We start from the raw sequence: 23,442 nt of genomic DNA, 5'->3' as shown, positions 1-23,442 counted from the left end.
TCGCCGCGGACGTTCCATTGTTTGATCTACAAAAAGAATTCAGCGGTGTCTCGCGGCTCTACATGGCGATCTAATCGTCGCCGCGGACATTCCATTGTTTGATCTACAAAAAGAATTCAGCGGTGTTCCGCGGCTCTACATGGCGATCTAATCATCGCCGCGGACGTTCCATTGTTTGATCTACAAAAAGAATTCAACGGTGTCCCGCGGCTCTACATGGCGATCTAATCGTCGCCGCGGATGTTCCATGGCCCGATCTACAAAAAGAGTTTGGTGGCATCTAGTGGCTCTACATGGCGATCTAATCGCCGCCATAGGTGCTTCACGGTCTGACATGAGGAAAAAAGAGGCATTGCATCCCGTGGCTCTACATGGCGATCAAATTGTCGCCACGGATGTGTTACGGTTTGATATAAAAAAGAAAAAGGAACGTTATAACGTCTCGCGGCTCTACCTGACGCTTCAATCGTCGCCGCAGACATTTCATGGCCAAGTGATTTTCAAGCATTTTGGGTTTATCCATCAGTTAAGGCTATGGATTCATGTTGATAGACAAAACTATATATAGGTGTGGAGTTACAAGGGAAAGAAATATAGCTGCACAAAAGCCAACATCATGCATGGTTCAGTATATGTATATTTAGAGCACAGAGTCAAGGAGATCACGTGACATACAAAGGATGATTTCTCATCATGAGATAATCCAATATTAATAAAGACATGGCCATCTACACCGGAATAAACAAGACGCCATTGACGAAATTTTGCAGAATCATGTTTCTCAAACAAACGAGGGTTCATCTTCAAGTCCACGCTCAGTACACTTTCTTCCGTGACCGGCGAGGTCGGAACTCATATACACTTCCTGACCGACAAGGCGGGATACATCACGTTCGTGACCGACGGGGCCGAACTATCCATTTTGTTTCTTTGAGACTTGATCTACATCCCATGTTTGATTGGTGCATGACATTCATGAATTTCTGGCATGTCGAGAATTTATGTTTCTCATCGAGTGCTTGCATGTTTTGTGCCTTGGAGACAGAAGCCATGAGTTTGATAATGATGATGACCATTTGAGGCAGCTCAATCGGAGGTCTTTCATGAAGATACATCTATGAATGTAATTAACTAGAGGTCCTTTTGAGGCCCTAGGAGTCGAGAACTGTACAATTGTCTTCTATATGTCAGATGCTACACCAAGAGTATGTAAAATGAGATTTGTACATCTTGAGTAATAAAGACTACAAGTTTCTCCGCATAATTTTGTGTGCTTTATTTTATCTTGTTTTAATTCGTATACACTCGTATACTGGCACGCCCGCACCTAAAATGCCAACGCGGATAATTTAAATATTTGTCTTGCGAAAACAATTGCCAATTACATAAAGACAAGAAAACAAATAGAAGATGGAGAGAATACTAATGAAAGGGAAGAGACTTCCCCATATCTTCCTATTATTTCTTATGATGAATCAGGTAATGAGGAAGAGCCTTCTATTCAACCAATGTCATTAATAAGGAGCTCCAAAAAGAGGGTTAAACCCACACATGATGTGAATAAGAAAAAGAAACGATGGATAAGCAAAGGTAGAAAGGTATCCCTCCCAAATGATGTTGCTCATATTACTCATTGTGATGATGATAATTGCTATACTATTGGTGCTATCCATACTATTAATGATGAGAGTGATTATGCTTATGATATGAAAGGGCCCAAGATTGGGGATGCTATGTTTGATGAAGATGATATGTTTGAGAATATATTTGCTGCAATTGATGTTTGTCCCAAGCTTGGGGATGCCATGTTTAATGATGATGATATTTTTAACCTCCCAAGTTTTGATGAGAAAATTTATTATGATGATAGCATGCCTCCTACTTATGATGATTATTGTGATGATACTTATACTATAAAGAGTAGTGATGATTATATTTATAAAAATTGTCATGGTTATGATGACCCTTTTTCTGAACACTACTCTTTTAATGTGGAAACACTTTATAGTATTCGAGTCTCTTATGATACTCCCACTATTCCGAAAGAGAAGAATTTTGCTTATGTGGAGAGTAATAAAATTTCTATGCTTGTAGATCATGAAAAGAATGCTGTAGGTTCTGGTTATATTGTTGAATTCATTCATGATGCTACTGTAAATTATTATGAGGGAGGAATATATGCTTTTAGGAATTGCAATAATATCAAGTTTCCTCTCTATGTGTTGAAAGTTTTAAAGTTATGCTTGTTTTGCCTTCCTATGCTAGTTGATTATTGTTCCCATAAGTTGTTTGCCCACAAAATCCCTATCCATAGGAAGTGGGTTAGACTTAAATGTGCTTGCCATGTGTTTCATGATGCTCTCTTTAAGTTTCAATTCTTATCTTTTATACGAGCATCATTGAAATCGTCATGCCTAGCTAGAAAGGCATTAAAGAAAAGCGCTTGTTGGGAGACAACCCAATATTTACCCCTACTGTTTTTGTGTGTTCACATGATTAAGCTATTGTATTAATTATGTTTTATAGCTTTTGTTTCAATAAAGTGCCAAGTAGAACCTTTGGGAAGACTTGGGTGGAAGTTAATGTGATCTTGCTGTAAAAAAACAGAAACTTTGCGCTCACGAGTTTAGCTATCATTTTTTAAAGAAGAGTGATTTTAAGTTGATTCTTTTTGCAGAAGATTAATAGAAAAATTCCTCACGTCCACCAATTTATTTCATAATTTTTGGAGTTTCATAAGTATTCGAAAGTTACAGATTACTACAGACTGTTCTGTTTTTGACAGATTCTGTTTTCTATGTGTTGTTTGCTTATTTTGATGAATCTATGAGTAGTATCGGAGGCTATGAACCATAGATAAGTTGGAATACAGTATATATTACACCAATATGAATTTATAATGAGTTCACAACAGTACCTAAGTGGTGATTTATTTTCTTATACTAACGGAGCTTACGAGTTTTCTGTTGAGTTTTGTGTTGTGAAGTTTTCAAGTTTTGGGTAAATATTCGATGGACTATGGAATAAGGAGTGGCAAGAGCCTAAGCTTGGGGATGCCCAAGGCACCCCAAGGTAATATTCAAGGACAACCAAGAGCCTAAGCTTGGGTATGCCCCGGAAGGCATCCCCTCTTTCGTCTTTGTTCATCGGTAACTTTACTTGGAGCTATATTTTTATTCACCACATGATATGTGTTTTGCTTGGAGCGTCATTTTATTTTTATTTTGTTTTGCTTGATGTTTGAATAAAATACCAAGATCTGAAATTCTTAAATGTTAGAGAGTCTTCACATAGTTGCATAATTATTCGACTACTCATTGATCTTCACTTATATCTTTTGGAGTAGTTTGTCGTTTGTTCTAGTGCTTCACTTATATCTTTTAGAGCACGACGGTAGTTTTATTTTGAAGAAATAGATGAACTCTCATGCTTCACTTATATTATTTTGAGAGTCTTTAGAACATCATGGTAATTTTTCTTTGGTTATGAATTTAGTCCTAATATGATGGGCATCCAAGAGGGATATAATAAAAACTATCATATAAAGTGCATTGAATACTATGAGAAGTTTGATTCTTTATGATTGTTTTGAGATATGAAGATGGTGATATTAGAGTCATGCTAGTTGAGTAGTTGTGAATTTGAGAAATACTTGTGTTAAAGTTTGTGATTCCTGTAGCATGCACGTATGGTGAACCGTTATGTGATGAACTCGGAGCATGATTTATTTATTGATTGTCTTCCTTATGAGTGGCGGTCGGGGACGAGCGATGGTATTTTCCTACCAATCTATCCCCCTAGGAGCATGCGCGTAGTACTTCATCTTGATAACTAATACATTTTTGCAATAAGTATGTGAGTTCTTTATGACTAATGTTGAGTGCATGGATTATACGCACTCTCACCCTTCCACCATTGCTAGCCTCTCTAATACCGCGCACCTTTCGCCGGTATTATACACCCACCATATACCTTCCTCAAAAAAGCCACCATACCTACCTATTATGGCATTTACATAGCCATTCCGAGATATATTGCCATGCAACTTACCACCGTTCCGTTTGTTATGGCACGTTTCATCATTGTCATATTGCTTTGCATGATCATGTAGTTGACATCGTATTTGTGGCAAAGGTACCATTCATAATTCTTTCATACATGTCACTCTTGATTCATTGCATATCCCGGTATTCCGCCGGAGGCATTCACATAGAGTCATATTGTTGTTCTGAATATTGAGTTGTAATTCTTGAGTTGTAAGTAAATAAAAGTGTGATGATCTTCATTATTAGAGCATTGTCCCAGTGAGCAAAGGATGATGGAGACTATGATTCCCCCACAAGTCGGGCTGAGACTCCGGACGAAAAATAAAAAAAAGGAGAAAAAAAGAGGCCAAAAACTGAGAAGGCCAAAAAAACAAAAAAAGAGAGAAAAAGAGAGAAGGGACAATGTTACTATCCTTTTACCACACTTGTGCTTCAAAGTAGCACCATGATCTTCATGATAGAGAGTCTCCTATGTTGTCACTTGCATATACTAGTGGGAATTTTACATTTTAGAACTTGGCTTGCATATTCCAATGATGGGCTACCTCAAAATGCCCTAGGTCTTCGTGAGCAAGCGAGTTGGATGCACACCCACTTAGTTTCTTTTGTTGAGCTTTCATATACTTATAGCTCTAGTGCATCCGTTGCATGGCAGTCCCTACTCACTCACATTGATATATATTGATGGGCAATTCATAGCCCGTTGATACGCCTAGTTGATGTGAGACTATCTTCTCCCTTTTTGTCTTCTCCACAACCACCATTCTATTCCACCTATAGTGCTATGTCCATGGCTCACGCTCATGTATTGCGTGAAGATTGAAAAAGTTTGAGAACATCAAAAGTATGAAACAATTGCTTGGCTTGTCATCGGGTTGTGCGTGATTTAAATATTTTGTGTGATGAAGATAGAGCATAGCCAGACTATATGATTTTGTAGGGATAACTTTCTTTGGCCATGTTATTTTGAGAAGACAAGATTGCTTAGTTAGTATGCTTGAAGTATTATTGTTTTTATGTCAATATTAAACTTTTGTTTTGAATCTTATGGATCTGAATATTCTTGCCACAATAAAGAAGATTACATTGATAATTATGTTAGGTAGCATTCCACATCAAAAATTCTATTTTTACCATTTACCTACTCGAGGACGAGCAGGAATTAAGCTTGGGGATGCTGATACGTCTCCAATGTATCTATAATTTTTGATTGTTCCATGCTATTGTAGTATCCATCTAGGATGTTTTATATGCATTTATATCCTATTTTTATATGATTTTTGGGACTAACCTGTTAACCCAGAGCCCAGTGCCAGTTTCTGTTTTTTTCCTTGTTTTTGAGTATCGCAGAAAAGGAAAACCAAACGGAGTCCAATTGACCTGAAATTTGACGGAGATTATTTTTGGACTAGAAGAAGCCCACGGAGCATCGGAGATGGACCAGAAGAGTCCCGGGCTGCCCACGAGGGTGGGGGCGCGCCCACCCCCCTAGGCGCGCCCCTTGCCTCGTGGACAGCCCGGAGACCCCCCCTGACTTGTTCCCGACGCCAATACCTCTCATATATACCCAAACTTCCAGAAAGAAACCTAGATCGGGAGTTCCGCCGCCGCAAGCCTCTGTAGCCATGAAAAACCAATCGAGACCCTATTCCAGCACCCTGCCGTAGGGGGAATCCTTCACCGGTGGCCATCTTCATCATCCCGGCGCTCTCCATGACGAGGAGGGAGTAGTTCACCCTCGGGGCTGAGGGTATGTAACGGTAGCTATGTGTTTGATCTCTCTCTCTCTCTCTCTCTCTCTCTCTCGTGTTCTTGATTTGGCACGATCTTGATGTATCGCGATCTTTGCTATTATAGTTGGATCTTATGATGTTTCTCCCCCTCTACTCTCTTGTAATGGATTGAGTTTTCCCTTTGAAGTTATCTTATTGGATTGAGTCTTTAAGGATTTGAGAACACTTGATGTATGTCTTGCATGTGCTTATCTGTGGTGACAATGGGATATTCACGTGATCTACTTGATGTATGTTTTGGATCGCAAAGACGTTTGACTACATCAACCGCGTTACTAAACGCTTCCGCTTTCGGTCTACGAGGGTACGTGGACACACTCTCCCCGCTCGTTGTTATGCTTCTCCTAGATAGATCTTACGTGATCGTAGGCAAAATTTTGAAATACTATGTTCCCCAACAGTGGCATCCGAGCCAGGTCTATGCATAGATGTTATATGCACGAGTAGAACACAAAGAGTTGTGGGCGATAATAGTCATACTGCTTACCAGCATGTCATACTTTGATTCGGCGGTATTGTTGGATGAAGCGGCCCAGACCGACATTACATGACCGCGTTCATGAGACTGGTTCTACCGCCGTGCTTCGCACACAGGTGGCTAGTGGGTGTCTGTTTCTCCAACTTTAGTTGAATCGAGTTTGACTACGCCCGGTCCTTGTTGAAGGTTAAAACAACACACTTGACAAAAAATCATTGTGCTTTTGATGCATAGGTAAGAACGGTTCTTGCTAAGCCCGTAGCAGCCACGTAAAACTTGCAACAACAAAGTAGAGGACGTCTAACTTGTTTTTGCAGGGCATGTTGTGATGTGATATGGTCAAGACGTGATGATATATAAATTGTTGTATGAGATGATCATGTTTTGTAAAAGTTATCGGCAACTGACAGGAGCCTTATGGTTGTCGCTTTATTGTATGAAATGCAATCGCCATGTAATTGCTTTACTTTATCTCTAAGCGGTAGCGATTCGTAGAAGCAATAGTTGGCGAGACGACAACGATGCTTCGATGGAGATCAAGGTGTCAAGCCGGTGACGATGGTGATCATGACGGTGCTTTGGAGATGGAGATCAAAGGCACAAGATGATGATGGCCATATCATATTGATACGTCTCCAACGTATCTATAATTTTTGATTGTTCCATGCTATTATATTATCTGTTTTGGATGTTTAATGGGCTTTAATATGCTCTTTTATATTATTTTTGGGACTAACCTATTAACCGAAGGCCCAGTGCAAATTGATATTTTTTTGCCTATTTCAGTGTTTCGCAGAAAAGGAATATCAAACGGAACGAAACCTTCGCGAGGATCTTTCTTGGAACAAACGCAACCTAGGAGACTTGGAGTGGAAGTCAGAGACGCAACGAGGCGGCCAAGAGGCAGGAGGGCGCGCCCAGGGGGGTAGGCGCGCCCCCACCCTCGTGGGCCCCTCGTAGCTCCACCGACCTACTTCTTTCGCCTATATATACTCTTATACCCTGAAAACATCCAGGGGAGCCACGAAACCACTTTTCCACCGCCGCAACCTTCTGTACCCGTGAGATCCCATCTTGGGGCCTTTTCCGGCGATCTGCCGGAGGGGGATTCGATCACGAAGGGCTTCTACATCAACACCATAGCCTCTCCGATGATGTGTGAGTAGTTTACCACAGACCTTCGGGTCCATAGTTATTAGCTAGATGGCTTCTTCTCTCTCTTTGGTTCTCAATACAAAGTTCTCCTCGATGTTCTTGGAGATCTATTCGATGTAACAATTTTTGTGGTGTGTTTGTCGAGATCCGACGAATTGTGGGTTTACGATCAAGATTATCTATGAACAATATTTGATTCTTCTATGAATTCTTATATGCATGATTTGATATCTTTGCAAGTCTCTTCGAATTATCGGTTTAGTTTGGCCTACTAGATTGATCTTTCTTGCAATGGGAGAAGTGCTTAGCTTTGGGTTCAATCTTGCGGTGCTCGATCCCAGTGACAGAAAGGGAAACGACACGTATTGTATTGTTGCCATCGAGGATAAAAAGATGGGGTTTATATCATGTTGCTTGAGTGTATCCCTCTACATCATGTCAGCTTGCTTAATGCGCTACTCTGTTCTTATGAACTTAATACTCTAGATGCATGCTGGATAGCGGTCGATGTGTGGAGTAATAGTAGTAGATGTAGAATCGTTTCGGTCTACTTGACATGGACGTGATGCCTATGTTCATGATCATGCCTAGATATTCTCATAACTACGCGCTTTTCTATCAATTGCTCAGCAGTAATTTGTTCACCCACCGTAATATATGCTATCATGAGAGAAGCCACTAGTGAAACCTATGGCCCCCGGGTCTATTTTACATCATATTAGTTTCCCGTCAACTAGCTATTTCTGTCGCCGTTTATTTTGCAATCTTTACTTTCCAATCTATACAACAAAAATACCAAAAAATATTTATCTTTATCAGATCTCACTTTTGCAAGTGGCTGTGAAGGGATTGACAAACCCCTTTATCGCGTTGGTTGCAAGGTTTTTGATTGTTTGTGCAGGTACTAGGCGATTTGCGTGTAGTCTCCTACAGGATTGATACCTTGGTTCTCAAAAACGGAGGGAAACACTTACGCTACTTTGCTGCATCACCCTTTCCTCTTCAAGGGAAAACCAACGCATGCTCAAGAGGTAGCACATATCACTTATATTGATTGCATGTGATGTTTATCCTTTATGCATCTTGTTTTGCTTAGTACGGCGGTAGCATTATAAGATGACCACTCACTAAATTTCAAGGTATAAGTGTTCTCCCTGAGTATGCACCGTGAGTATGCACCGTTGCGATAGTTCGTCGTGCCGAGACACCACGTGATGATCGGGTGTGATAAGTTGCACGTTCACATACAACGGGTGCAAGCCAGTTTTGCACACGCAGAATACTCGGGTTAAACTTGACGAGCCTAGCATATGCAGATATGGCCTCGGAACACTGAGACCGAAAGGTCGAGCGTGAATCATATAGTAGATATGATCAACATAGTGATGTTCACCATTGAAAACTACTCCATCTCACGTGATGATCGGACATGGTTTAGTTGATTTGGATCACGTGATCACTTAGATGATTAGAGGGATGTCTATCTAAGTGGGAGTTCTTAAGTAATATGATTAATTGAACTTTTATTTATCATGAACTTAGTACCTGATAGTATTTTGCATGTCTATGTTGTAGATCAATAGCTTACGATGTAGCTCCCCGTTTATTTTTGATATGCTCCTAGAGAAAAATAAGTTGAAAGATGATAGTAGCAATGATGCGGACTTGGTCCGTGATCTGAGGATTATCCTCATTGCTGCACAGAAGAATTATGTCCTTGATGCACCGTTAGGTAACAGATCTATTGCAGGAGCAGATGCAGATGTTATGAACGTTTGACAAAGCTCGGTATGATGACTACTTGATAGTTTAGTGCAGCATGCTTTACGGCTTAAAACCGGGACTTGAAAAACGTTTTGAACGCCACGGAGCATATGAGATGTTCCAAGAGTTGAAAATGGTATTTCAGACTCATGCCCGTGTTAAGAGGTATGAGACCTCTGACAAAGTACTTTGCCTACAAGATGGAGGAGAATAGCTCAGCTAGTGAGCATGTGCTCAGAATGTCTGAGTACTACAATCACTTGAATCAAGTGGGAGTTAATCTTCCAGATAAGATAGTGATAGACAGAGTTCTCTAGTCACTGCCACCAAGTTACTAGAACTTCGTGATGAACTATAATATGCAAGCATAACGGAAACGATTCCCAAGCTCTTCGCGATGCTGAAATCGGCGAAGGTAGAAATAAACAAAAGCATCAAGTGTTGATGGTTGACAAGACCACTAGTTTCAAGTAAAAGGGCAAGGGAAAGAAAGGGAACTTCAAGATGAATGGCAAGCAAGTGGCCACTCCCATGAAGAAGCCCAAAGCTAGACCCAAGCCTGAAACTGAGTGCTTCTACTGCAAAGGAAATGGTCACTGGAAGTTGGAACTACCCTAGATACTTGGTGGATAAGAAGGATGGCAAAGTGAACAAAGGTATATTGGATATACATGTTATTGATGTGTACTTTACTAGTCGTTATAAAAACCCCTCGGTATTTGATACTGGTTCAGTTACTAAGAGTAGTAACTCAAAACGGGAGTTGCAAAATAAACAGAGACTAGTTAAGGGCGAGGTGAAGATGTGTGTTGGAAGTGATTCCAAGGTTGATAAGATCACCATCACACACTCCCTTTACCTTTGGGATTAGTGTTGAAACCTAAAATAAATGTTATTTGGTGTTTGCGTTGAGCATGAATATGATTGGATCATGTTTATCGTAATACGGTTATTCATTTAAGTCAAAGAATAATTGTTGTTCTATTTACATGAATAAAACCTTCTATGGTCATAGACTCAATATAAATGGTTTATTGAATCTCGATCGTAGTGATACACATATTCATAAATATTGAAGCCAAAAGATGCAAAGTTAATAATGATAGTGCAACTTATTTGTGGCACTGCCGTTTAGGTCATATTGGTGTAAAGCGCATGAAGAAACTCCATGTTGATGGGCTTTTGGAATCACTTGATGCTTGCGAACCTTGCCTCATGGGCAAGATGACTAAGACTCCGTTCTCCGGAACAATGGAGCGAGCCACTGACTTATTGAAAATAATACATACCGATGTATGTGGTCCGATCAGTATTGAGGCTCGGGGCGGGTATCATTATTTTCTGACCTTCACAGATGATTTGAGCATATATGGGTATATCTACTTGATGAAACATAAGTCTGAAACATTTGAAAAGTTCAAAGAATTTCAGAGTGAAGTGGAAAATCATCGTAACAAGAAAATAAAGTTTCTACGATCTGATCGTGGAGGTGAATATTTCAGTTATGAGTTTGGTATTCATTTGAAACAATGTGGAATAGTTTCACAACTCAGGCCACCTGGAACACCACAGCGAAATGGTGTGTCCGAACGTCGTAGCCGTACTTTATTAGATATGGTGCGATCTATGATGTCTCTAACCGATTTACCACTACCGTTTTGGGGTTATGCATTAGAGACAATTGCATTCACGTTAAATAGGGCACCATCTAAATCTGTTGAGACGACACCATATGAAGTGTGGTTTGGCAAGAAACCTAAGCTGTCGTTTCTTAAAGTTTGGGGCGGCGATGCTTATGTGAAAAAGTTTCAACCTGATAGGCTCGAACCCAAATCGGAGAAATGTGTCTTCATAGGATACCCAAAGGAAACTGTTGGGTACACCTTCTATCACAGATCCAAAGGCAAGATATTCATTGCTAAAAATGGATACTTTCTAGAGAAGGAGTTTCTCTCGAAAGAAGTGAGTGGGAGGAAAGTAGAACTTGAAGAGGTAATTGTACCTTCTCCCGAATTGGAAAGTAGTTCATCACAGAATTCAGTTCCACTGATTCCTACACCAATTAGTGAGGAAGCTAATGATAATGATCATGAGACTTCTGATCAAGTTACTACCGAACCTCATAGGTTAACCAGAGTAAGATCCGCACCAGAGTGGTACGGTAATCCTGTTCTGGAAGTCATGTTACTTGACCATGACGAACCTACGAACTATGAGGAAGCGATGATGAGCCCAGATTCCACGAAATGGCTTGAGGCCATGAAATCGAGATGGGATCCATGTATGAGAACAAAGTGTGGACTTTGGTTGACTTGCCCGATGATCGGCAAGCCATAGAGAATAAATGGATCTTCAAGAGGAAGAAGGACACTGATAGTGGTGATACTATCTACAAAGCTCGAATTGTCGAAAAAGGTTTTCGACAAGTTCAAGGTGTAGACTACGATGAGATTTTCTCACTTGTATCGATGCTTAAAAGTATGTCCGAATCACGTTAGCAATTGCCACATTTTATGAAATTTGGCAAATGGATGTCAAACCTGCATTCCTTAATGGATTTCTTAAAGAAAAGTTGTATATGATGCAACCAGAAGGTTTTATCGATCCTAAAGGTGCTAACAAAGTGTGCAAAGCTCCAGCGATCCATCTATGGACTGGTGCAAGCATCTCGGAGTTGGAATATACGCTTTGATGAGTTGATCAAAGCATATAGTTTTATACAGACTTGTGGTGAAGCCTGTATTTACAAGAAAGTGAGTGGGAGCACTACAGCCTTTCTGATAAGTATATGTGAATGACATATTATCGATCGGAAATGATGTAGAATTTTCTGGAAAGCATAAAGGAGTGTTTGAAAGGAGTTTTTCAAAGAAAGGCCTCGGTGAAGCTGCTTACATAATGAGCATCAAGATCTATAGAGATAGATCAAGACGCTTGATAAGTTTTTTCAATGAGTACATACCTTGACAAGTTTTTGAAGTAGTTCAAAATGGAACAGTCAAAGAAAGAGTTCTTGCCTGTGTTGCAAGGTGTGAAGTTGAGTAAGACTCAAAGCCCGACCACGGCAGAAGATAGAGAAAGAATGAAAGTCATTACCTATGCCTCAGCCATAGGTTCTATAAAGTATGCCATGCTGTGTACCAGACCTATTGTATACCCTGCCCTGAGTTTGGCAACGGAGTACAATTTTGATCTAGGAGTAGACCACTGGACAGCGGTCAAAATTATCCTTAGAGGACTAAGGAAATATTTCTCGGTTATGGATGTGATAAAGAGTTTGTCGTAAAGAGTTACGTTGATGCAAGCTTTGACACCGATCTAGATGACTCTAAGTCACAATCCGGATACATATTGAAAGAGGGAGCAATTAGCTAAAGTAGCTCCGTGCAGAGCATTGTAGACATAGAAATTTGCAAAATACATACGGATCTGAATGTGGCAGACCCGTTAACTAAACTTCTCTCACAAGCAAAACATGATCACACCTTAGTACTCTTTAGGTGTTAATCACATGGCGATGTGAACTAGATTATTGACTCTAGTAAACCCTTTGGGTATTGGTCACATGGCGATGTGAACTACAGAGTGTTAAATCACATGACGATGTGAACTATTGGTGTTAAATCACATGGCGATGTGAACTAGATTATTGACTCTAATGCAAGTGGGAGACAGAAGAAAATATGCCCTAGAGGCAATAATAAAGTTGTTATTTATATTTCCTTATATCATGATAAATGTTTATTATTCATGCTAGAATAGTATTAACCGGAAACTTGATACATGTGTGAATACATAGACAAAACAGAGTGTCCCTAGTATGCCTCTACTTGACTAACTCGTTAATCAAAGATGGTTAAGTTTCCTAGCCATAGACATGTGTTGTCATTTGATGAATGGGATCACGTCACTAGAGAACGATGTGATGGACAAGACCCATCCGTTAGCTTAGCATAATGATCATTTAGTTTTATTGCTATTGCTTTCTTCAAGACTTATACATGTTCCTCTGACTATGAGATTATGCAACCCCCGAATACCGGAGGAACACCTTGTGTGCTATCAAACGTCACAACGTAACTAGGTGATTATAAAGATGCTCTACAGGTGTCTCCGATGGTGTTTGTTGAGTTGGCATAGATCGAGATTAGGATTTGTCACTCCGAGTATCGGAGAGGTATCTTTGGGCCCTCTCTGTAATGATCATCACTATAAGCCTTACAAGCAATGTGACTAATGAGTTAGTTGCGGGATGATGCATTACAGAACGAGTAAAGAGACGTGCTGGTACCGAGATTGAACTAGGTATGATGATACCGAAGGTCGAATCTCTGGCAAGTAACATACCGATGACAAAGGGGCAAGTAACATACCGATGACAAAGGGAACAACGTATGTTGTTATGCGGTTTGACCGATAAAGATCTTCGTAGAATATGTAGGAGCGAATATGAGCATCCAGGTTCCGCTATTGGTTATTGATCGGAGATGTGTCTCGGTCATGTCTACATAGTTCTCGAGCCCGTAGGGTCCGCACGCTTAATGTTCGATGACGATTTGTATTATAAGTTATGTGATTTGATGTACCGAAGTTTGTTCGGAGTCGCGGATGAGATCACGGACATGATGAGGAGTCTCAAAATGGTCGAGAGGTAAATATTCATATATTGGAAGGTTGCATTCGAACATCGGAATGGTTCCGAGTGATTCGGGCATTTTTCCGGAGTACCCGGAGGTTACCAGAACCCCCGGGGAAAGATATGGGCCTTATGGGCCATAGGAGGGAGGCTAACCAGCCCACAAGGGGCTGGTGCGCCCCCCACAAAGGAGGAGGACGAATTGGACTTGGGAAGGGGGCGCCACCCCCCTTTCCTTCTCCTACTCCCTCTCCTTCCCCTTTTCCCCCTCTCGTGGAAGGAAAAAAAAGGGTGGGGCCAAGTCCTACTAGGACTGGAGTCCTAGTAGGACTCCCTTCTCCTTGGTGCGCCCCTTGTTGGCCGGCCTCCTACTCCCCTCCTTTATATACGGGGGCAGGGGGCACCCCAAAGGCACAACAGACAATCTCTTAGCCGTGTGCGGTGCCCCCCTCCATAGTTTTACACCTCGGTCATATCATCATAGTGCTTAGGCGAAGCCCTGCGCCGGTAACTTCATCATCACCGTCACCACGCCGTCGTGCTGACGGAACTCTCCCTCGGCCTCAACTGGATCAAGAGTTCGAGGGACGTCACTGAGCTGAACGTGTGCAGATCGCGGAGGTGTCGTGCGTTCGGTACTTGATCGGTTGGATCGCGAAGACGTTCGACTACATCAACCGCGTTACTAAACGCTTCCGCTTTCGGTCTAAGAGGGTACGTGGACACACTCTCCCTGCTCGTTGCTATGCTTCTCCTAGATAGATCTTGCGTGATCGTAGGCAAAATTTTGAAATACTACGTTCCCCAACAGAGTCAACGTACCAAACTCCTTCTCATCCTTGCTCACGCATGGCTGCAGCAACATGACGAGCATCGGGGACATAATCTTCATCATAACAGTGCGAGCACTACATGACTTCATGGCCCGCCTTCTTGCAAAGCTGGCATCGAGGACGCGCACGGGAGGAAGAGGGACGGCGGTTGTTTTTGTTGTTGAAGCCGCCCCCTGCCCTGTTGTTGTAGCCGCTGTTGCCGCCGGTGTTTTATTGGCCCCATCGTTGTTGCCGCGCCCACGCCCACTGCTGTGTTGCCCCTGGTGATCGTTCCCACGGCCGAGGCCACGGGAGGCAGAGATGGCGGAGGACTGACGAATGTTGGCGCCGTGGAGGAGACTGGGGCGGGCGTCGAAGCTCAAGAGCTGGCTGTATAGCTCCTGAACTGTGATCGGTTCCACCCGAGCAGCAAGGGCTGAGACAACAGGATTGTATTCCATGTCTAGTCCGGCAAGAATCTTGGACACGATCTCCGGATCGGAGAGCGCGGCGGTGGTGCAAGCTACTTCGTCGGTAAGACTTTTAATTTTTCCAAGATATTCAGCCATGGTCATGTTACCTTTCTGAAGATTCGTGAGCTTGATGCTGGTGTTGATTGCTTGAGCTTGGCTTTGAGCAACAAACATGGCATGGATGGCACGCCATACTTCGGCCGGCGTCTGAAGCGTCGCGACCTGTGCAAGGATATTGCGGAAAAGAGAGCCCATCAAGTATCCTTGGAGTTGTTGCTGCTGTGCATACCAGAGGGATCTTTCAAAGTTGACCACCTGTTCTTCTTTGCCGTCCATGGTGAGAGTGGCCGGCGCTGCTGGGCTCTTCTCGTCGAGGTGGTGCTCCATCTGCGCGCCCTTGATCTGGGGCAACACGATGGCCTTTCAGAGCAGGAAGTTTCCCCTCGTCAACTTCTCTTGGGGTGGCGATCCGAGGAGGGAGGCGTTGGTGGAGGTGGAGGATGAGGCAAAAGGGGAGGATGAGGTGGTGGTGAGCGCACCCATGGTGCTGGGCGTCATGGTGGAGGAAGTGGTAGACATGTGCTCGGTCGCGGAAGGTAGCTAGATGCGATCTATTCCTGATCTATTGAGGAAGAGGCTCTGTTACCATGTGAAACGAGTTGGGAAGTGTAGAACCCTTCGTCTGGGCCGCATTGCATTATATCGAGAGTATGCCGTGGCTTACAAGGAAGAGGAGATCGATCGAGAGAAGAGGAGATCGATCCCTTCATTTACAGAGGGAATAACAGAAGAATGGATAGAGATAGATTACAATTCAAACTAACCTCCTATCCCTATACAACTTTTTCTAACACACAGCAGAGCAGAGGATTCCTCACATCAGTGGCTGTGAATGTCTAATGATGATCGACCGAATGGGCATCAAGTTCCTTCTTCGTGTAAGTACATCCACACTTGCTCCACATCAGCATAGTGCTCTTGCCCTCGCAGCCACAGATGGAAATTGATACTAGCAGTAGAAAACAAAGGGCCAAAGGGCGACATTCCAAAGATCCAAATCAGCGTACACATTGCATACCCAATCAGAGATAGATTCCCCGATCGAGAGAGCCTGAGCTCTGTTCCTGTCCTTGGATGGAAAAGCATGTCCAGATTCACCCGGTCAGAGCATGCACAATCTAATCTCTGAGCAAAGATTCAGCGGAGGGATGCAGTGCACGCACCGCAATGGCAACAGCAACAGCGACATCGGAGAGCTGTCAGAGTCTCCCAAGGCAACACGGTCGGTCGGTTGATCGAACGACGCCGGAAAACAGCCGTCGGTCTCGCGGCTCGACGACGGTCTGATAGATACCCAACAAGACGACGGTTTCATCCACGTCACCTTCCTTCACCTGCTCGCCCTGATATTGCTTTTCTTCTCTTCAAATGTCCTCCTGCTATTGTGGTATAAACATGTATTCGGTCGGTTGCACTGGCACTGGCATCGCATCCTGTGAGCAGCTCGTTGTTACTAATCCTACGCGCTCTGCTGCTCTTCTACTTTTACATACTCTGCTCGCCCATGCATGCACGCATGGATGATCAACAACGATTTTTTTCATCCTGCTCTTGTCCTTGCAACGAGGGAATCAGATCACATACAATGATACAAGGGCTACATTCCAAGTTCCAAAACTACAAAAAACACAAGGCCAAAAATACCTACCATGCTTATATCGAGGAGGCAATGGGTCAGATCAGACACGGCCACGACGCTGCCTGTGCGTGAAGAGCGTGGCCATCGTCGGAACAGTGCAATCGGACATTGGCACGCGATCAAACGTTTTGGCTTGGTTAGGCCTAGTGGGCAGATCCTACTCTCAATAACAATACGGTCAAACAGACAAGGCGCCCCCGGACAAGGGCGGCCGTACGTCGGAATCGCCGCTCGACAGCGGACCGACAGACATGACGTCGAGCACAGCACGTAGAGGGCACAATGATCAGGTCTCAAATTAAGACATCCTCGTTGATTAACACCAGAGAGATTCCCTTCCCTTCCCTGTGGAAGCAAAGCATGTACTAATAGTGCTACGTGTGTTCCTAAGAAGCCATAAGGGCCAGCCTGTGTTGGCACTTGGCACTTGGCACTTGGCAGTATCATACAGCTACAATCCCGCAAAAAAAAAAGTATCATACAGCTACGAAGTAGGAGTACAATGCAAGCAGGTCTGAAAGAAGACTCCCTACCAACAAGTACCTATACATGAGGAAGGTCACGGGCCTTCTGTCTTGGAAAGGGCACGCAAGAAGCAATGCGCCTGCATCGCCAACACTAAAGTTTTCCATCTCAGAGTCAATGCGAGACAATGCAAAAACTACACCCGTCGGCTAAAGCACAACGACAGTTGGAGAAGGAAACGATTGTCCATGATCGTTATTCCAATGTCATTGGTAGAGGTCGTGCGAGAACCCAAGATTTTAATTGGGAGGATCTAAATTTAGTGCACACCGACTAAGAGGGCACCTATGATCCGTTCACCGAGAAGGCCAAGAGCACGGAGCACCATTGACCAAATGCATGCCGAGTGACAAGGCATCTCACCGGGAAGGCTTCACCGCTGCTTTTTTTAAGAGTTGTTGGAACATCATTAATGTGATGTGGAGGTGATGAATGTGATTCATAATTTTACCAACCAACACGTTGCAAACTAACATTGGCCCGACTCCACAAATATTGTGCTCTTACCTAAGAAGGATAGGGCAGAAGACATCACCGAGTTTAGACCCACTAGTCTCATCCATACCATCGCCGTGATGCTTGCCACTTGGCTTTTCCCTCTTATGAATGACCTCGTCTCCAACACCCAAAGCTCCTTCATTAAGAGGAGAAGATCCATGATAATTTATGTTAGGAACCTTGCCCGCTGGCTTCACAAAAATAGGACCCCAAAACTTCTCTTCAAGCTTGACACTCCGAAAGTGTTCGCTTCAGTGCGTTGGGGCTACATTCTTGGCATTCTTCAAAGGAAAGGCTTCCCTAGGACATTTCATGATTGGATCACAACCCTTCTCTGCATCTCCTCTTTGAGTGTCCTCCTCAATGGGGTTCCGGGTCCCCCATCGCTCACGGCTGAGGACTGAGGTAGCGTGAACCGCTCTCTCCGCTACTCTTTGTCATTGCCATTGACCACCTTCAGACCTTCAGCAAATACTCGACTTGGCCATGAGGCTTGGCCTTCTTAAAATATTAGGGGCCGCAGAACCATCTTCTAGAGCTTGCACTATGCAGATGATGCAGCTTTTTTTGTGGCACCATTTAAGGAGGACATCCAAAACCTTACACGCATACTATAGGGGTTCGGTGAGATGAAGGGGTGTAAACAAACTTCCACTCGGTGGTGCCCATTCGGCGTAGCCACTTGGATTTGGATCTCATCTCCGAGGGGCTGCCTGCCATGAGATCCTCCTCCCCGATGGGATAGTTGGGCCTCCCACTATCTGTTTGGCAGCTTAGGCGGGTCGATTTTCAATACCTTGAGGACAAAATTGCAAATAAAGTTGTGCCTTGGGAGGGCATGCATATCACCTCAGTAGGCCACGGTGCACTTGTTAAGTCAATCATCACCTCGCAAGCCATCCACCACCTAACGCCTCTAGTCCCCCCCCCCTCCACACCCATCATCAAGAGCATGACCAAGACTGAGTGCGCCTTCGTTTAGTCGGGGACCGATAAGGTCATGAGCTACAAGTGCAGGGTAAATTGGGAAACCGTTTGCCGTCCAACCAGGGTCTTGAAGTGCTGCATCTTAACACATTTGGTAGAGCTCTCTGCTTGAGATGACCTTGGTACAGATGGCATGACCTCTCAAACATTTGGGTTGGTTCAGGCAACCCTTGTGATGAATATTATATGGATCTTTTCTATTCCCTGACCACCACCACTGTTGGTAATGGAGAAAGGAATCCATTTGGGGAAGCCCCGTGGTTGAACGGTATAGGAAGCCTAAATAGCTTGTATTTCCATATAAAAATATATAGATAGTCATGCATCCATTCTTTGGATGTAACTCCAGTCCATTATTGATAAATATTGATGTATAAATGGATGTATATCCACATGAAAATATAGGTACCAAGCAATCATTAATTGGATGTAAAACAAGTCCATAGTAAATGAACATTGATTGAATAATTGATTTATATCCATATTCAGAAAGAATGGTGCACTAGATGACTACTCGTTAAATGTTGAGCGAATCATTAATACGATGCCATTTAAAGTTTTCCAAAATAAGAACGGGGCTCAACTCTATATAAGTTGTGTTCTCCAAAAGATATACAAGTAAGTAAGGAAACACATAGTTACGTGCTTCATCGAAAGGAACACAATTCCTATATACGAATGGGTGGTGATTATGTTCCCATATTGGTCTTACTATGTTTTTTGTTTAGACCTTGCTACCCCACCTTGCTTGAATCAATAGACATGGATGGAAATCTACAGAAGAATGAGAAGGTAAGAAACATCTTACTTTACATTTTTACACATGCAATTCTTTGTGGAGTGGTTTATGCATTTATCCAATTCTTGCATCTATCTGAGTAGTTAATCTTGACAATTACTATTGGTTGCAATCATTAGTAACGACTCTACATTATGTATGTTCCCAACTAAAATTTTAGGACACCACAAGTAGAAAATAATACTTATTTCTTTCGGAGACTTTGTATGTCAATTATATATGTTGACTAACCATGCACTAACATTTCCAATGCAGAACACCACTGTTTTAAGTCCTAAACGTTTTCAGTTTCCATGGAGAGCTGATTTCACGGATGAGGGGAGTAATATTATTTCTCATGTACACTTTCTCACTCTTTCTTTTCCCCTCTATGGACATATCTTTATCTACTTTTTCATGTGTTAGATTTCATATGTTTGTTGATTTCTTTCTGACCATTGACCATCATAAAAATCACAATGTATGCCACGATGGCGTGCGATAATATAAAAGGCAAATTCAAAGGTAGTTTTGAACATGAGCATCACAACTTTAAATCATAGAGATGAAACAATACAAATCCACATTCATTAATGATCCACCTAAACCATAGTTCGTCAAGGTTAATTATGGTCGGTGGTTAGAGAGACAAGGTGGTACATAATTGACAACTTAAAAAGGCATACACCTAAATGAACTAGGCTTGAATCCCTACATCTAGGGCAGGAAAGTGATGAGCATTGTAAACAAGACATGCTACCAGAACACCAAAAACAAATAGATTAAGAAAGGAACAAAGCCATACTCTACTTGAGACTTATCCTCACATGCCAACACTCTACTAGCAATACGCTTCACACCTATCACATAGGTATATATAGATAGAGAGAGAGGGAGAGGGATAGAGAGAGAGTCAAGTTTGGTTTTACCCCTGCTATATGGAGGATAGAAGATTTGTTCAACCCAAGCACCTGAGCAATCGACAAAACCATATGACTTATAGCAATGCATGCATGAACACAAAAGGTCTAATTGCATAGGAATGACACCACACCCCGTGAAGAAATCTAGATCCATTATGACATACATGCCACAAGGCCAATGAAAATCTAGATTATCTCCAAAGGAGCATGCAAAAAAATCCCAATTGTATACGTCCAGTAGGACCGTAGGAGAACCTCGTATCACGACCAAGAAGGAAAAGCCTCACTTGTTTATTATGTCCTGCTCCATAGTTTTTCTATTTATTCACTAATTTGAGGTATAATTTCTGTCACAAGTATGCAATGTGGCACACCATGCCAGGAAAATTCTATGGCCTTCGAGCTGAAATGAGTATATGGGCTTCCCCAAATATTGAAAACTCTCAAGAATCTGGAGCATCCATACAGATCTATTGTCAAGATCGAGGACACTACAACTTAATTCAAGCCGGCTTCCACGTACAAACATATCACCTATCCTAGTAACCTCCAATTCTTTTGAACGAAATACTATTTTGTAATATGTTTTCCTTGCAGATTTTGCCCTCTTTGTACCATAACAGAGATATCCGCTTCTTTACATATTGGACCGTAAGTGTAAACAATGTCATTCAAACAACTTATATATTATTATTGTCCGTATATAGTCTAGATGTATTTTGTAATAGTTTGAGACATTATCAGACCAAGTATTAGACTCTTTATATCGACAATAATGCATGTTCCCTTTTTTATTACATAGAAGGACTCGAGATCAAAGGGGTGCTACAACTTACAATGCGGAGGATTTATTCCTGCGAGTGGAGCTAAGCTAGTGCCAGGACAAGCCATTGCTCCTCCATCAATTTACGGCATACAAGATCACTACATCAGGCTTAGCCTCAACAAGGTGCAACATTCTTCCTAGTCAACAAGATCACACATTTTCTACTATTTCTCGTGCGTTGCTGCAGGAATCTTGTTGAACGAAATGCATAAATAGATGTTATATAACATTTTCATTACAGTTAACAGAATGCCTTGTTTCTAACAAAAAAATGTGAAACATGAATTACATATATATTCTCCGAGTGTCCAACACATATAACATTAGTGACAACCCAAACATTTATGCAAAAAATGGCAAACTATGAGGGACATGCATGACTAGCTGATTTGGCAGGGATGCAAGGGTTAGAAAAATAAATACTATGAAAAATATAACTTTTGCCTATCACACGACTTTCTAATGTGGCATGGTTGCACCTATACAATGAAAGTAGCGCAAACAAAACTTAGAACTACCATACATGACTTGCTAATGTGGCAGTGGCAACATGAATAGGAAAAATAGGGTGGCTTGCAACTATTTAAGAATGCAAAATTAAAATTAACAAAGAAGGATTTCAGTGCTATGGTATTATATTATAAAATATGGAACTTTAGGTTCTGGGAAACTACATGTCACCCAAGATTTTTGCTAATTAAAACTTGCTTATACTCTTCTTGTGCACCAAATTTATTGTTCATCGATTTCATCGGTCCCTCATTGACTACAGGATCCAAATTCTGGAGATTGGGTGGTGTACCGTCATGATTTAGAAACACCGTCATTCTTGGGACATTTTCCAAAGGAGCTTTGCCCTGAAACACCACGTATACAAGCATTGACTGGATTCGTGAATTACTTAAAGAATGCACGTGGTCCACCAATGGGTAGTGGACACTTCCCTGATTATAATGAGAAGAAATCTGCCTACTTCAATCACATTAAGAAATACAACTCAAAGGGTCAAGCTTTTGACCCCCGTTACACTGGGATGGTCAAGTTAGTTGATAGGAAAGATTGTTATGATGCAAACGATTTATTTCTCGAATTTAAGAAGGGTTATACGTTCAACTATGGTGGACCAGGTGGTTGTATTGGTTGAGAGCAAAAGTTGTGTTGTAATTTGGATTGAATAAATAGGAAATTATGAATTTGTCAAACTGTACCATGGTAACGATGGTGATCATCATGATGGTCTCTAGTTTATGAATTGTTTGTTTTGCCGCCCACTTAAGTCATTCCCATCACGAGGACCTGTGACGTGTGCGAGAACACAATAGTAAGTTAAATCCCTAAAACACCATATGACTGAACCTCTTTGGGCCCAATGGGCCATGGAACCTAAGTATAAAACCACAGAGTAAATGTGCATATTATCCCTATGATGAACTAGGAATCTACATGGGATAAGTGGGAAGCGGCCAAAATGTTGAACACCAACTCGGTGCAAACTCCTGCACCACCCCCCCCCCCCCCCCCCCAATGAGAAACATACCAATATGGATGCCACCATCGCAGGGAGATAAAAGGACAGGTGTCTTTAAGTCGGGCTATGTACCACTTTCGGGTTGCTATAGGGTGTGAGTTTATAGAACTTTGGACCGTGGTTGGTTGCTTGGTGTTGCGTGGATGGCGCCTACTTGGGCGATTTTAGAGTCATGGTGTTGTTTTGGTCACGTCCTTATAAAGGATGGAATGGTCGTTTCGTTTCTGCCATTGTACTTTCTTTGTATGAACACTTGCCATTATAAACACATGGACACATAGCTTACCCCTATGAACACCACTAAGAGATTGGGCTAACAATTTTGAGATTGATGAAGTCATCACAGGTTCCTTGTAGTCGATGAAAACATCATTTCACTTAAGGAACGACATCACTGAAAAAAGGCTAAAATAAATCTAGAAAAATGTGAGAGCTCGCGCCAGCTCTAAAACTTAATCATCTTTGGACGACTAGCAGCACAAGAAACCTGAGCATCTCAGGCTCTCAGCTAGGCTTGTTTG

The 23,442-nt window shown here is 42.3% G+C and overlaps 1 protein-coding gene across 2 annotated transcripts; it reads left to right on the top strand.

Annotated features, from left to right (window-relative positions):
- Window positions 1–19,492: 19,492 nt before the first annotated feature.
- Window positions 19,493–22,645, top strand: LOC109774626 (protein neprosin-like). Of its 2 annotated transcripts, none has more exons than XM_040401194.3 (6): window positions 19,493–19,658; window positions 19,921–20,004; window positions 20,925–21,086; window positions 21,165–21,218; window positions 21,373–21,516; window positions 22,166–22,645. In XM_040401194.3, the coding sequence occupies exons 1-6, from the start codon at window positions 19,545–19,547 to the stop codon at window positions 22,535–22,537; spliced, it is 930 nt and encodes a 309-aa protein (XP_040257128.1). In that variant the 5' UTR covers window positions 19,493–19,544; the 3' UTR covers window positions 22,538–22,645. The 2 variants fall into 2 exon arrangements, with proteins under 2 accessions (XP_040257128.1, XP_020188962.1); XM_020333373.4 differs by having other exon boundaries at window positions 21,370–21,516.
- Window positions 22,646–23,442: the final 797 nt, after the last annotated feature.

The sequence above is a fragment of the Aegilops tauschii genome, chromosome 2 (genome assembly GCF_002575655.3).
Source record: "Aegilops tauschii subsp. strangulata cultivar AL8/78 chromosome 2, Aet v6.0, whole genome shotgun sequence".
In the NCBI taxonomy this organism is placed as follows: domain Eukaryota; kingdom Viridiplantae; phylum Streptophyta; class Magnoliopsida; order Poales; family Poaceae; genus Aegilops; species Aegilops tauschii.
This window is presented reverse-complemented; position numbering and strand designations above follow the sequence as displayed.

Coding starts and splice junctions, on each gene's coding strand:
- LOC109774626 (XM_020333373.4), top strand. CDS start 19,545: ATGGGTGGTGATTATGTTCCCATATTGGTCTTACTATGTTTTTTGTTT. Junction 19,659..19,920: donor ATCTACAGAAGAATGAGAAG/GTAAGAAACATC, acceptor TTTCCAATGCAG/AACACCACTGTTTTAAGTCC. Junction 21,219..21,369: donor GCTTCTTTACATATTGGACC/GTAAGTGTAAAC, acceptor TTTATTACATAG/AAGGACTCGAGATCAAAGGG.